We start from the raw sequence: 16,766 nt of genomic DNA on the forward strand, positions 1-16,766 counted from the left end.
TATACACTCACTGAACACTTTATTAGGAACACCTGTACACCTTCTCATGGTGGAGGTGGTGTAATGGTGTGGGGAATGTTTTCTTGGCACACTTTGGCCCCGTTAATACCAATCAATCATCGCTTGAATGCCACAGCCTATTTGAGTATTGTTGCTGATCATGTGCATCCCTTCATGGCCACAATTTACCCATCTTCTAATGGCTACTTCCAGCATGATAATGCACCATGTCACAAAAGTCGTCTCAAACTGGTTTCATAAACATGAGAATGAGTTCAGTGTTCTTCAGTGGCCTTCCCAGTCAACGGATCTGAATCCAATAGAACACCTTTGGGATGTGGTAGAACGGGAGATTCACAGCTTGAAAGTGCACCTGAAAAATCTGCAGGAATTGCGTGATCCAATCATGTCATCATGGACCAGAATCTCAAAGGAATGTTTATAACATCTTGAATTGAGGCTGTTTTGAGAGCAAAGGGAGGCCCTACCCTGTGTGTGTGTGTGTGTGTATATATATATATATATATATATTACACACACAGTCACCGGCCACTTTATTAGTGTTCAAGAGCTCGGTAACGCAAATATCTAATCAGCCAATCACATGGCAGCAACTCAATGCATTTAGGCATGTAGACATGGTCAAGACGACCTGCTGAAGTTCAAACCAAGAATCAGAATGGGGAAGAAAGGTGATGTAAATGACTTTGAACGTGGCATGGTTGTTGGTGCCAGACGGCTGTTCAGAGTATTTCAGAAACTGCTGATCTACTGGGATTTTCACGCACAACCATCTCTAGGGTTTACAGAGAATGGTCTAAAAAAGAGAAAATATCCAGTGAGTGGCAGTTCTCTGGGCGAAAATGCCTTGTTGATGCCAGAGGTCAGAGGAGAATGGCCAGATTGGTTTGAGATGATAGAAATGCAACAGTAACTCAAATAACCACTCGTTACAACCAAGGTATGCAGAAGACTGGTCGCTCCTCCGCACCGACCTCAGTAGAAGTGAGCCCAAAGGAGAGATATGCCTCGTCATATTTTCTCATCTTCGACTTTGTGGCTTTACCTGGAACACTTGAGGTAACTGTACTGTGTCTCAAAGTAATGTGTTACAGTAATCACATTTTTTTTTTCTACACTTGAGGGGCGTCTGCAATTCTTTTACACATTGACAAGAATTTGTCCATGTTTTTCTCTTGAGTGTATAGCTAGGCTAACAATTCATACAAAATGGTATGAGAGCCGGCGGGTCGTTTGAATTGTAACCTAGTGACAGTCTTTGTTCACAGCTCTCGCGTGCAACATATTTCCGCCTGGGCGTTTTTGTACAATCGGCGTTTGAGATTTTTTTCCCTACTACAGTACACTTAATTTCTCTCTCATCCCATCTCCCTGCGCCCCCCTTGGGAAACACTACGCTATAGCATGGTGTTCGCATGCATCTTTTGTAGGTGCTTGACAGATTCGTTTTTGGCAGCTGTTTTTATCTCCCCAGGACATAATTTACAATTAATATAGTATTTTAGCATTTTTCTCTCTTTCTCCGACGAACTCAAGGTAATTGGAGAATTTCCATCGCGTGAAAGTAAAATTCTTCTTCTGCAATTTTTCATACTAGCTAACTTGTGTGTAAACAAACAGTAGGCTAGGATAGAGGGGGACGGGGGATTTCTTAAAAAAGTAGTGCCAACAAATAGGGAAGCATATATTTATTTTTATCCAATACTTCAATTTTCAATTAATCAAAGTAACGAGTAACGACCATTAGTAACTGTAATAATATTATTTTTTGGAACAGTAATGCGTTACATTACTCGTTACCGCAAAAAAATAATGTGATTACTGTAACACATTACTTTGTAACGCATTACTGCCAACACTGCACACCACACATTGTGCACTTGCACTAGCAATGCTAGCTGTAACTTATGCTTACATTAGCCTACTAGATTCATTCTCTGATCTTTTGATTGGTTGGGGAAAATGTTAGTACATACTGCAAGAGCTCTGATAGGAGAGGACGTCCTCCGGAAGTCGTTATAATTACCGTTGGAAGGGGTTGAAAAGTACGAGCTTCCTAGGTTTTGTGTTGAAGTCAATGTAGCCAGAGGAGGACGGAAAATAGCTGTCCTCCGTCTACACCATGTGCTACCCTAGAGGGTGCTATTCAGACTACTCTAGACCTTTATTGTTGCAAAATAGTGTTTTAATCAGGTATTTCGTGACATGACAATATATTTAGTAGTAGTTGTACCTAAAAAGGATAACTTTTTAAATGTTTCACAATTTGTTATTTTTCTGAAATCACTGGGATGGTCCAAACTGTAGTTAAACTAATCTGTTGAGCTACATGTAGTGCAACTACTACCTAACACTGATGAGAAATGATTCGATTATTTATACTACATTGATGGCAGTTTTCTTTTTTAAGCACAGGCTCTTATTTTGAAAATAGCCCTCCTAGTGGTCACTGGAATATATATCACTGTGTAGAATGCACTTTTTCAACCATCACACAGCCGTGCGATGCTAGCTGGCTAGCTAGATATAAGTTCTACATTTGATTTCGAAATAACGACACGACAAGCGCTTTCACTCAGGTAAATGTGGGATCTTTAAGAATATACAAAGCAAGGTAGCGTAGCCCTTTCTCATATAACCACAACTGTGTAGCGTTGACGATAGTGCTAAATTAGCTTATGTAAAGCGTTAAATTTAACCACGACTCGAGTTTAGCTAGCCCCGGCCCAAGGAGATGCACCACTAGCCCCGTTTTAACTACTGTACACAACAGAGCGGATGTCTCCTTACGAGGCTACAAGTTGGCCAACTCGTCTAGCAGCCTATATTCACAGGTCGTTGTGCTAACCAGTCGGACTAACGTCCAAGTTGACAAATGTCGCAGCGGGTTTGTGAAGATTGTAACGCATCATCATAACCCAACAGCCACATCAAGAAATAATACTTATATGGCTCTGAATTAAGCTATCGTCTACATGTCTACTTGCAAATTTGTTTGCATGTTTGATGATACCTTTCCATGGCCGCAGATCATGTATGCGCAATGTCTGTGTGATGGCATATCAGTGTTTCCCAATTATTATATATATATTATAGGCCCCCCTGCCTGAATCTGTTTTTCCCTGCCTAAAACCTTTTGGCTTGCATAGAACTAAATAGAAAATGTTGGTAATGGCAATCTTGGATGCTTTATGGGCCTCTGTACCCCACCTAGGAATAGTGCAGGGTTGGCTCATTTCTGTTCTAAGGCCTAGCTCCAATTGGTTGATCAGATATGTTTGTGCTGGGCACTGAGCTTTGAGAATTCAATAGTCATTTTCAGGAACTATAATTGTCCTTTTTAACCTAGGCTATGTATGACATATGAATGTTACAAGTAAACAACATTTGCTACAGCACACAGATACTTTTGGACGCGCATGAGGAAATATGCAGGGCATAGATACCTTCGACAACTTTGAAGTCTACATCCCCAAAGAGGCAGAGGTGAAAACCATCCCCCTTCGGACCCTGCCAACCTCCGTCTTGAGACGGATGGGTGTGCTCCACTCTCAGTGCAGTAGTGCCAAGAGTGGGTCCTCCCCATTGGCTACATGGATTTCTCCGGTGGTCATCCGAGAGAGAGGCTGTTCCCCAGCCTGCTACACAACAGACACAACCAAGATGAACCTGACCTCACTGGTGACTAGAGAGCACAAGGATTCCCAGGGTCCGTTTCTGATGCCCTTCGTATCATCTAGTTGTGTAGCCTTTAGGGTCCTAGGGGAGTTCCTACCCTCCACAAGGAACATCCAACTGTGCCCTACACAGATTTCCCCACTCCCCCAGGGCACTCCCCCTCGCCCTCAACAGGATGCCATCATCATCAACCATGGGAGGATCTACCTGTCAATCAAGAAAGTCAAGCCAGTCAGAGGTCAGGGAGAAAGGCGCAGTCCTCGTCTGAACATGTCTGTCCGAGCCTCTCCTCAGACCACACAGGGAAAATGTATCTTTCTGTCACCTGCTAAAAAGAGCCTGGGGAAGGTAAGGGACTGCCTATTCATACCTTTCCCACTGATGACCGCCCTGGAAGATGCATACAAATGTCTGCTAATTGCATATGTCTAAATGTTAGGCGTGAATAATGTGTTGCTTTTCGATATTGGCCTACTTTTCTTGAATAATTCTTAACCAAAGACTTCCTTGTGAGGAACTATTATTCCAGAGGTAATAGCAAATAGCAGAGTTTCTGTATTGTCACCTCTTCCTTGTCTTCATGTTTGCATGTTTTCATTCGTCATCCTGCATCATAAGCATACTACTGATGAGCTCCAGGAGACAGTATTGCTGCGGCAGTTTGGCCTGACACACCAAGTCCAGGTGACATTGTCTAGAGTCTCCCCAGCCGATCTGGAACATCAGTCTGCCACCCAGCAGGGTCAGTCAGGGCCAGTGGCCCAGAACACAGAACAAGTAAGTAAACATTTCTCATACCAGCACAAGATTTATATGATAAACATGAAGGCAACAGCTTTAAATACAATCCCAAACTCTCCTAAGTATGTTAGTATAGTAGTGAAGAAAGGCCCTGTTATATAGGATGTATGATTACATTCCCTATTCAAAAAGAACTTGAAATTGTAAATTAAAATCTTGTCTGTAATTTGTATTTCCTGCCTTTACACCCTAGGACCACGACAAACGGGAGCTATTGAATGGTATTCGGTCAAAGGAGACACCAGAAAGATGTTTCGAACAAGTTGTGAAGAAAGTGACTCGGGGGGAAGATGAGACTATGAACGTGGAGTCTGAAGATTCTGCATCAAAGACCACCCATCTTGGCCCTCTTCAAAGCAAAGACATTCAGGATTCAGTAGAGATAAGTGGTAACTATGAGGTAGAGAAAGAGCACAATATCGCCAATGTCAAAAGTGGAGGCGAGGAAGTGGATGAAGGCAAGTGTGGGGTAGAGGGTAGGGCAGATGTCAAAGCCACTAATGGGGATGAGTCGGAGGAGGAGGTCCAGCCCTCTGATGCTGCGGAAGCTTTGTTTGACAACTCAGCTTGTAGCGAGGCTAATGGCGTTAACCAAAGCATTGATATAGAGTGTGACATGCAAGTTGATGCCGACGATGGCACAGCGAACAGTGTCCAGAGATGGATGGTGGAGCTTCCAATGGTACCGACTCTTACCCCCACCCCTGGACAGTACTTTGACTTTGAGCAGTCGGCCCGCGAGGAGAGGATTGACCGCATCCGAGCCAAGCTGAGAGAGAGGGAGGCTGCCCTCAACAACCTGCGCCCCCCTAGCTGACTGTTTTAAATATGAGAGTCAGTGCCCTTAGCACAGCCTTGGGACCAGAATAGTCATAGGCACCCCAAAAGTCAAAGAGCAAAGATGAATCCTCACACTTTCTTGGTCTATAGGATAAACACCTGTGCAATGTTGTGGTTAATTAAGGGCCCTCGGATATGTATAATTTGATGAGCCCTATTCCATAAATGTTCATTTGTAAGCATTGGTAAAGGGAATCCCAACTGTCAGTTCTATATATCCCAAGTACTGTGTGAAGCACCATCTTTTGGATTGGCAAAAATTAGGTGTGATAAGGTAAGACGTATGATTAGGTCGATTTCATTTTACCGTCTTTCTAAATTCTTGGATCAAATTTGCCTGTGTGTCTAAGGAGAACATATTGTTTGAAGATACATCAATATATAAAAAAAACATGTATACCTTTTATATGGACTTTTTTCTCAAATCTTCCTAATGCACTGCATAGGAACGACAAATGTGTTCCACGTGTGTAGCAGTAGGCCGAATTCATCGTCAGTAGGCATAGCACGCAGGTCTGCTAGTCAATGAGATTGAAGGCTGCCCAATCGTTTTGTTTAATCTCATAATAGTCGACCTTGTGCAATAAAGCAACAAATGTTTGTACGAAGACATCAATTTGTTCTTGTTTTTGTTTTGCATATCATTCGCAAGCCGTCCATTTCCTCACAAGTGACATATCTCCCAAAAACTCATGCTATCTGCTCACTCTTCCTGCCTAATGTATTTGTGACGGAGGTATGGTGTCGTCAGTGTTGGGCATGGATAGACAGAGGCAGTCAACCGTATTCAGCAGCTTAAAAAGCTATTGTTGCAGTGATTATTTGTGTAATGTATTTGCAGTAATAAAAAAATGAAATGTACTCCTTGATTCTTACTTACATGACTCTTAAATACCAATATTAGAGTAGAACAAGTGTTGTACCTCATCATAACCAAAGTAATATGGACCTATTACTGTATTGTTATTTTTTTTGTAATATTTCTATAGCTTGAAATCATGCAATAATGCTGCTGTTACAACAGATTCCTTGAGAAAATTACTGATCTGACTGCATCTCAAAATGCATCTCTTCTCTAACCCTAAATGTAGCCCTTGAGGCCAATAGCTTCTGCTGTGGTTTTAATCAATGACTGCTTCAGATCTGTCAGTTGGGTAACATTTTATTTGCATAATAGTACCCTAAACATGGTTTATACAGTGCCTGGCAAAGGTATTCACCACCATGCACAATTTTCAAAGTGAAAGAAAAATCATTAAAAACTCAATTGAGCACACACTTCTGAAAATAAGTAATGACATCAGACAGTCATTGTAAACACTGAGTAGAACAAGTTCTTTCCTATAAGTTAGTTCCTTATATCAGATATGGACATGAGATGAAGTAGGTTGTGGCCTAATTTCCTCTTTGGCCTGAGTGGATGCCTAGAATGGAGGGAGGGAGCTGCCGTACCCCCCTTCCCTCCCTCTGGGTGCGTATAAGACCGCAGCTCCAAGGCCTTACAGCTGCTACTCCTGTGGAGGAAGGAACACAGCCACGGACAGAAAGACAGACGACATGCACTCCTCAGAACCCTCACAACGCTGGCTTTCTGGGAGAGGATGCGCACAGAAGGTATGATCACCAAGAAGGACTGTCCATTAACTGATTCAGGACCAGTTTGTATTTATGTTTGCCATACTGTGGAGTTCTGATGAGATGGTTGCTTTCTACATCTGCTGTCATGCGAGACTTGGTTTTTTGGGGGGTGTGCTCTGAATTGCATTGCTGGTCCTTGCAGGAGTCATTCTGAGATTAACTAAAAGATACATCAAACTACTGGTCTCAAGATGTATTTTTTCACAGATATTGAGAGCAGAGTTTATTAATTTGATTACAAATATCAACACTGCCATATATTGCATGTACTACTGCAGAATGTAGCTGCAGAAATGGCAATGTGGTATTCTTGCTGCATAGCATTTAAATGTCCACCTACATTGTGGCCAATTTAGTGATGCCATTCAGGAAGTTCATGCAATGAGTCTGACTGTGTGGGATGAGGGAGAGACAACTCACCCAGTATTTTTGAGATAGCAAAACTTGCATTTATATCATGCAAATATATCATGAGTTACTAGGGACATCTTGTTGATGTGCATTGTTGTCCCTCAACTCCTTCGTTCCATTATGTGCCATTTAGAGGTAACTTAAAGTAATGAATGTCCGAGTTATTCCATCAGTGCCATTAATCCACCTGGTAATGTAGGCCTACTCTTTGTGAGCTGTGCATACATGATGACGCTATGCACAGTTGTTGCTTTTTTCTGTAACAATCAAGTTATCAAAGTTAAATTAGTTAGTTATACAGTTATCAACAACTTGTCAAAGAAGTATCTTAGCCTACTCCCAGGTCCATTACACTGATGACATAGTACTCAAGTTTTGCCATCAATGAATTCATTATGTTATGCATCCATATTTCTGTGCACACTTGCTGCCTTCTTATGCAACAATGTACATGGTATGCCAGAGTATAGATGATTCAATTAGAATGTTTTTGGGTCACTTAGATGTGCAAATAACTCCAAATGAGTGTCCCCCCAACACCGCTTTGAATTAGGGTTTGACAGTTTACTGTAGAGATGTCATTTTGGTCACAGTCGTCCCCATGCTTTCAACTTGTCTAGAGTGCAGAATAGTCTGGCCTGGGTGAGAGTGACAGACACAGTGTGTGTGTGTGGGGGCTATTGTATCCCAAGGCTGCTATCATACATAATTTTGACCTAGCTAAATTATGAATCTTTATTTTGTAACTTGCTGTACTAAAACAAGCATCAAGGTTGATGGGCCCTGTGTAACCTCTTATGCTCTTGGCTTGATAAGAAATTCTGCTGTTGGCTTGTGGTTTTGTAATTAAGGTTTCCCCAGAAGAAGTCGCTGTTTTAATGGCTGATTCTGAATAATTAATAATGGAAATAATTCCACTTTTGTTGAATTATGCCTAGAATATTTGTAAACACTATCCACATAAAACAATTGTCCTCTGTCTTATCAACTCAATAATTAGCAAGCTGCAAAGTGATTATATCTTTCTCACAGTAGTATTAATAACAGCAAAGAGAGGTTTTAAACAACCTATTAAACATAGATAAATGACTGTTTGAATATATTGAGTGATGATGTGTTCTCAGAGACTTGGCCTAATTGTCTATTTTCCTTTTTAGGTTTTATGTTGGAGGAGCATATGTGTGTTGTACTCCATGCTGTGCCTGGCAGCTCTACCCAACCCTGCAGAGTCAGTCAGAGCTCGTTGCGGACGGGAACTTGTGGCAGACCTAGTCTTTGTGTGTGGAGACCGAGGACTTTACTTTGGTAAGTTTACCCTCTTGTCATTGTACAACAGCACCATTATGTGATATTACCAGATTTTAAAAGTCCCACTTAGCACTATTTTGATTCTATGTCCTATAGTGGTACCACATTGCTTCTATATCCCACCTCTGACACCAATGTAAGAACTCAATTACATTCTTTGTAATTGAAATGTTAGCTGTTTGTTTTAACCCCATCTGATGACAAGATTACATACTACCAGCGAGCCCTCTCACCTAATCACCTTTTCCCTTTTTCCACCAAGGACACTTTCACAGCCTGGTATCATGTTTTTTTCTCATCCAACAAGATTCCAGAGTGCTTACAAGAACATTTTGCCACTATAAGAGTGATAGCCATTGTTATAACAATCCTTATCACTCATACAGTTTTCAGAATTCGAAATAATAAAATAGATTATGTAAAGGGCAAGGTGAGGGTTTATTTCACTGGATAATACGCATTACATATTTTATGTATTACATAAAATGGGTTTCAGGTTTGGTGTTTATTAAGAGTTGATGATGCAACGCAACTTTGCAGCAATTCAGTGATCCACAAGCTCATCTGAGGGTTCATTGCTACAGCTCTGAACGAGCATGCTCCATTTACTGATGTAAATGTTGAGTTACAATGGGTGTGCTTTATATATACTGTAATCTTTCCCCCCTAGGGAAGGCACGGAATGGGCCCCCAGCCGGAAAGGGGATCGTGGACCAATGCTGCCGCAAGGGCTGTGACCTGCAGCATCTGGAGGCCTACTGTGCCAAGCCAAAGAGGAGCCGACGATATGCTCCGCCCACACCAGAGCAAGTTATGGTGAGAGACCACACTTTCAGTCGCAGTATGGGCATCAATCACACATCGCTCTATTGAGGTGCCAGTGCATCCACATGGTGTATGTGGCTACTATTTATGCTCTCTGATCTTCAGATTAACCACTTCCTCAATCATGTCTTGGCATGAATCACATGCAAGCCCCCTGTAACCACTTGTTATGTCTTTGGTCATTTGTAGGAGGAGCAATTCCAGGGTGTTTTTCAGAGGCAGATAATGAAACACTTTGACCAGGAGGCAGGTCACAGTGAAGAAAGGCAAACCTACAGAGACAAAGTGCATCATCAACACAAAAGAGAACCAAAAGGGGCTTTGCTGAGGGAGATATACACCGAACACCACACAAGCAGGGCTTCTTCAGACCAAAGGAATCCCCTCAAAGCAACAACACAGCCATCATGAACTTTGACCTTTTTTGAGGTGACTATTTAAAGTAACTAACTGCAAGTTTGAACTGGGCATGCAAGACTTCACTCCAATCCTTTTACTTCTGACAGTGAGACTGGTGGATCAATATCGCGTGCACTTTAAGATGCTTGAAAAAAAAAGCAAAGTAGATGTTCTTGATATATTGCGAAACTGTAGTTTTCTAACAGTATGTACGTTATACATAAAAGGTACAGGGCTTGCCAGAAATTGTCCTGTAACCGTACCTGATGTCCTCAAGCAGCCTGTCAAATACTGTACATTTGTTTTGTACTGTAAGTATTTGTCTTGCTCTTTGACAATACCACAATTAATAGCACAATTAAGGGTTTTAGAAAAGTGCTAAGTTTGATGTATTGTTATTATTATGTTCAAATACACACAAAAAAGTGTGTAGCTTGTAGATGGTTTTCATATACATTCCAGCAGTAGAGGAAAATAATTATTCATTATTGTTGTTGTTTATTTTAGATATATCAGATATATGATGTAGCCTAATTAATTATGTTAACTTCAGCTCTTTACTGTAAATAAAAATGCAAATACAGTAGCAACACTCTAGGCCACATTATAAACAGAATCTAAACACTGGTTGATGCCCCTAAAGGTGTTCTGTAAAAAAGTATGAGTATGAAACATGAATACTAATTTCACCTGCATTTTGTATCACTGTGCCTTTTAAAATGGATGTATGTGCTCCGTATCTACTGTTGCCAGGCCTAAGGCCAAGGTAAATGTTTACGAGTGGAATAGTGTAAGTAAGAGACAGCGGTTTTCTAAATTATTTATTACAAGATATCTGCTCCAAAGTGTTCACTGGGTGAATGAAGAGTGAAATATGTACATTTTGAGGGATTTAAGTGAGCTGCTATGTATGTTTGGCTGATTTGTACTGTATGTTAAAAGTATGAAAAGTGTAATTTCCCATTTGTTCAGCACTTAAGTAGCTTCTCATAAAGTGTTCCATTGAATATTTTGGAAATGTTCATAATATTTTAATGTAATATAATATATGCACCTAACTTCTTGCGAGTCTCTTTTCTTCTCAATTCTGTTGACAAAGCACACTCTAACATATGTGATTAATTTAATTCCATGACCATCCTACTTTTCTATACAAAAAGTTCTGAAGAATGCCCAACCTCCCACCTACAGCAATTCACATCTCTACAGTAAAAACTCCAACCTTAACAACTGATCAACTGTGGATATCCCTTGTACCCAAAAACATCCACCCCAGTGTTTGTACAATAACCTTATAGCAAGGAACACCAGTTGTTGTGTGGGATGTTAGGTACGCACAGTTTAGAGACAAGGAGTGTTCGTTTCTCTTCCAAACATGGCATTGAAAAGCCCTCACCCCAGCCACGTGGCTTATAAGCTTGATATGTGAAACAGTGGGGATTTGTTCTGATAATTCCTCAGTAGAAAACATGGTTCTATCTGAAGCTCTGCAGGTGAAGAGACAAAGCAATGGTTCCTCTTCTTCTCCCGCTCCCTCTTCCTCTCCCTCTTTCTCCGGACAAAGTGAATGAGACATTGCTAGCTCCCTGGAGATGAAGAGAGAGGGAGAGCGGAATGACACAAATGTGTTTTTCAGTACCCACTCTGTCACAGAATGATATTGTTACAGATCATTATTTTCTAGGTCTGTGGTTCTATGTTCATTGCAAAGAGTAGTCTGATGCTAATGTCAGTATAAATGGGACTTGAATATGACCACAAGCCACAAAGGCAAGGTCTTAGCTCTATACAGCTAATAAGTGGGACCTGTAATATCGGTGAAGGTCAAGTTAAGATGATGTCCCTGATATTACAAGAACCATTGGTAAAACTTGACTTGAAGCATACAGTTATAATGCATTCATAGCGCATCATAAGACTTGTTATAAGCATGTATGACAGGATTGACATTAATGTCTTAGAATCTTATTACAAGTTTGCATAGTAAAGCACATAGTCTCCATGAAATTACATCAGTGTGAATTAAGGGCAATGTCTGAGGAGACACTGAAGAGAGATTTGCTTCATGGCAGAGTAGACAACCTGGAGACCTAAAGACCTAAACTTAAGGATGTTGTCCATTGGCATCTTTTGTGAGTTGATGTGTGTGGTGAAATTACATTTTAAAAAATAAATAAATAAACGTTTGCCTTGAAGTTAGCATTTGATATGGAGATTGCTTCTGTCTGATGGGAACAGTTGATTTTTATTATATCATTCCAGAGATCTGAAGGGTAGATGTTACTGTTGTTGTTTCTTTGTTGGCTCTGAGTTAGAAGTGAAAATCTTACATTGGACTTCATTGTCTAAAGGGCACAATAAAGCTATTCTATCATGAGCTTATAGTCCTTCCAAAAGATGCGCCCAGTGAGTTGAATGGATTTTCTGCAGGATATTGGTAGGATTTTATGGAATATTGTCTAGGCTGGAGGGCAACATGACATAGCTGATCATACTCTGCATACCTTAAAAGTCTGAAAATAATGGCTGTAATAGAGTCTTCAAAATACTTGACTTAGCTCTGAACTGCAGGTGCAGATTATGCGAAGAGCATAGGTAAATACATTCCATTCAACATATAATAGAAATATATTAAGAACATCCTAAAGGCAACCCAAGTGACTCTCAATTTGCCTCTAGTCTCAAAATGTATTTTTACTACACCTTGATTGTTAGATTCATGTGTACTTTTCCAAAGAGGTGTAACATTCATATCGTCAAAATAACAATGAGTGCATGATTAGGTATTGATGAGGTATTATACAGAGCTGCCATAATGCATCCATAATGTTACAGTCCAAATGTTACAGTTCACATCCCTACAGAGGCAAACACAATCTGAAATCTCACATACTATTCACCAAATCCTCCTCTAGCCAAACCTACACACCAACAGGAGTGAGCCAGTTGAAACCAGACATCTGAGCTATCAGAAGGCCTTTGAAAAGTGGATTTTCCAATATAAAAAATAGGGAACTGGCCCTTTTAATTCAGCAACACTGTAACAGCTGCTAGGGCCACTTGATAACCGCCTAAGTAGAGAGCCTGTTTCCCTATGCCTGCCTGCGTCACAACTCCAGATAGGGCCGTTCTCTCCTCTGGATCTCTACTCTCCTCTCCCTGATAACAACCCCAGTTATATTTGATCCTCATGGCCGGGGATGAACTCCCATTCCCAGGGCAGGATTAAGATGAAACAGTGGCGGACCGCTGCATTGTAGATCCCGCTCTGTAACCTTTTACACAGAAGACAGTCCCCTGTTGAGTTTTGCCCAGCTCAGCAAATCTGGCATTTAAGCTGAGAAGTGTTTGCCGACTTGTTTCCAGTGAGGCAATGGAGTTCTGGAGACCATCATGCAATACACCAGAGTTTATGCAATGGAATATGTCAATGCATGACTTTGATTGTGACAAATAGCTCCTTGAGGAAAGACAAAAATATTTTTCAGTTTGGTCTGTAGTGTTTTTTGGAAGAAGAAAGGTCAACTAGGACATGTGAATGTGTGCACAGTACAACTGAAAACCCGGTAAAACAGTAGTTAGGTAAATAAAGGTAAAACTATTACATCATTAATGTTCTACCCTTGAATTACATTGCTGACAGAGCACAGCCATACTTTGTTTCTGATTATTCTTTACTAGTACTAAATGCATGTCATGCCAGCCTCAAAAGTGATACAGTTGAAGATGCATATACAGTATTTGCAGTGCGATCACATAACTGCCCTTTACTTCTAATCAACTTCAAATCAATATCAAATCAATATTTCTCTAAATTGTGTCACATCTTGTACAGGTATGACAAGTTGATTTGGACACAGTCATTGGTAGAGTAAGCTATGTAGTGATCTGCTCTATAGTGGCCTGAAGTCCCATCCATCCATCCATCCATCCATCCATCCATCCATCCATCCATCCATCCATCCATCCATCCATCCATCCATCCATCCATCCATCCATCCATCCATCCATCCATCCATCCATCCATCCATCCATCCATCCATCCATCCATCCATCCATCCATCCATCCATCCATCCATCCATCCATCCATCCATCCATCCATCCATCCATTCTATATCTCTCAAGGCTATTGGGAGCTCTCACTGCACTCCCTTTCCTGCTATAATCTCAGCCTTACCTCAGTTATCAATCTGCTTACACCAGCTGCACCCCACACATGCCCAGTGGCCATGGGCCCTGCCAGCATGCCTTCAACACATGGAGTTCCAACAGTTATTGTCAAAATCTAGCTCTGTTTACTCTGCTTCTGATTTCTGTGATCTCTGCACAATGCATGGTTTCTCTCATTTGCCCCAGGTTATATATACTGTAAGCTAATTGTAGCGCATCCTTATAACAAGTTATAATGCATCACACCTGGCTGTTAGTAAAGTCTTACATCGAAAAAGCAATGTGTTTAAAAAACACATAAATAACAATTTCACAAACATATATTAAAGCTATTCTTCCCATCCATACTGGCATCAGGCATATCCCACTCATGAGTTACACAGTGAAATAATAAACATTAATTCAGCTGTTGAACCTGTGAAGATGAACAATGTGAGTGTGAACACAGTCAGCTAAAACCCACCTGTTTCTGATACACATTGTGTACTTCACACTGGGACTGGAGTGTGCCCTACCTAGCCCTCTCATGTCTTGTCTGGTCTGTCACGCAGCTGTGCCCGTTGTTGTAATAGGAGTTCTTGTCAACAACATTCTAATTGAGCCTAGGCAGTGGGAAACGATTGCCATCCCAAACCACAGACATTGGGGTAAGTCCCAAAGCTCCCTACCTTTGTCCAATAATAAATTAATCCACCCTGATCAGCAGAAACTGGTCAAGGGATACCAAACTGTTGGCCACAAAAGTGAACAGGCTACTCTGCTCTTAGCTCTTTGACATCAGAGAGACTAGAGACCAAGGAGACAGAGGTTTGTAGAATGAACATACAGAAGGAAATCCCTTTGGGGACATCAGTAAATACTGTACCAGTAAATACAAACACAATCATCTTTCCTTAAACATTTGATTTTAGACATATTTTGTTTGTTTTTCTGTCTGTCAGTCTGATTATCTATTTGTTTGTTTTGCGAGAGCTCAAAATGTCTTGGTTAGTGTTTCGGAAGAGACATGACGAAATGCCGCACATACTGGATAAGGACCATTTGATTAGATGGCGGTTAAGTTCCAAGCCGTAAACAGCCGTTTTTCTAGTGACCAGACTTAGTGGCACTTGGGGAACATACAGTGACTGACATGGTAAGCTCTTTTCAGTGGGTAATATCTCTATTATCTCAAAGTCTGAAGGAAGGACAGTGACAGACTGAGTGAGGTGTTGCATTAATGAGTGTGAGATGTGTGAATCACATGAAGATCATAAGGACAGGGATAGTTGATCCTAGACCTGTGTTTTACCAGACACCTTTTGCAATAGAAGCCTGACTTTGGGCAACTTTTCGTGCTACAGATTTTGGAGGGACTTTGATTGTATTGTTTGAGGAGCAATCTCTCCTTGAGCAAGAAGACAGAATAAATATGTCTGAGGAACTGTGTGTGTGTGAGTGCGCGCGTGCATGTGTGTGTACACTATGATATCAGTGGGTGATGATCTATCAGAGCGAGTTGTTGATGTCACTGTATATTCAATCCTATCCTGTGATTGTTTTGATGGATTCCTATAGTACACACATTATGTTTCAGTTAAAAACAAAAAAATGTGTATGTTTTTATTGAAGTTCGACCACATGCAAATGTTAATGTAAAGACAGGTTGACTACAGTAATATTTAGTCAAAGCAATGTCACTGAAAGATGAACTGGTAGGAATGGAATGGACAGTTTTTTTCAATATCAGACTCTCTGTACCATGTGGCCTTTCCCTTAGAAGAAAGTGCCATAAGTGTCCACCAGATGGGGGTCCTTAGCCGCTAACTCCTGTTGATGCCATGGTCTCTCAGACTTGTACTGACTATCATCCTTATTCTTTGATTACTGTATCAATGCTGCCATCTGTCCCCTGTGCTCTATATACAAATAATATGTTTGTGTGTGTGTGTGTGTGTGTGTGTGTGTGTGTGTGTGTGTGTGTGTGTGTGTGTGTGTGTGTGTGTGTGTGTGTGTGTGGGTGTGTGTGTGTGTGTGTGTGTGTGTGTGTGTGTGTTTGTGTTTGTGTATGTGTGTGTGTTCTATTTCCTGATGTAACCACTTATGAAGACAGTGAAGAGAGTCATGTGGCAGTGCCATTTCGCAGTGCACACAGGAAGTCCTGATGAAAACCTTTTTATTACGTTAGTAACACTCATGTTGATGTTCTGGTGTTTCTACTAGCCTTTCTCCTGTGTTCATTGCTCCCCCTTTTTTATAGTGTTCATGGCCAAAGTTGGCTGGTCTGTTTTAACTGCTCTTATCTTAACACAAAAACCATAAATCATCACCAAATTTTGTTTAACACCTTTTTAAGCTGTGAAACAATGTCTTCAGCTAATGGTTAACATGAGTAACTGCAGTGAATATACAAAGAACAGACACTGAAAATGTATTTCTCCATTTCTATGTATTTTTTCCTATTGTATGTATGTATTTTTACATTTCATTACCCATTCATTTCCTATGGCGGTCATTTTAGACCCGGAGCCCCACAGGTGTGACAAAGTTGACAAAGCCACTCAAAATTCAATGAAAGTGGTGATCAGCAATTTTATATGTTCAAATGCCTAGTGTAGAGGAAAACATAAGGTCTTGAGGCAATCAGATGAAAAACACAATATTTATGATTTAGGAAAAGTTGTAAATCGGTTAG

At 40.8% G+C, this 16,766-nt stretch overlaps 1 protein-coding gene across 1 annotated transcript; it reads left to right on the forward strand.

Moving 5' to 3' along the window:
• The first annotated feature begins 2,491 nt into the window (after nucleotides 1-2,491).
• Nucleotides 2,492-6,174, forward strand: LOC310809028 (uncharacterized protein). The gene is made up of 4 exons (XM_083676149.1): nucleotides 2,492-2,600; nucleotides 3,418-4,047; nucleotides 4,318-4,476; nucleotides 4,694-6,174. The coding sequence occupies exons 2-4, from the start codon at nucleotides 3,451-3,453 to the stop codon at nucleotides 5,315-5,317; spliced, it is 1,380 nt and encodes a 459-aa protein (XP_083532275.1). The 5' UTR covers nucleotides 2,492-2,600; nucleotides 3,418-3,450; the 3' UTR covers nucleotides 5,318-6,174.
• Nucleotides 6,175-16,766: the final 10,592 nt, after the last annotated feature.

This window comes from Argentina silus (genome assembly GCF_951799395.1).
Source record: "Argentina silus genome assembly, chromosome: 8".
In the NCBI taxonomy this organism is placed as follows: domain Eukaryota; kingdom Metazoa; phylum Chordata; class Actinopteri; order Argentiniformes; family Argentinidae; genus Argentina; species Argentina silus.

Bases quoted from the DNA above. Each gene is read 5' to 3' on its own strand.
- LOC310809028 (XM_083676149.1), top strand. From the start codon at position 3,451: ATGCAGGGCATAGATACCTTCGACAACTTTGAAGTCTACATCCCCAAA. The intron at 4,048-4,317 runs GTAAGGGACTGC...CTGCATCATAAG, and splicing joins CTAAAAAGAGCCTGGGGAAG to CATACTACTGATGAGCTCCA. The intron at 4,477-4,693 runs GTAAGTAAACAT...TTTACACCCTAG, and splicing joins TGGCCCAGAACACAGAACAA to GACCACGACAAACGGGAGCT.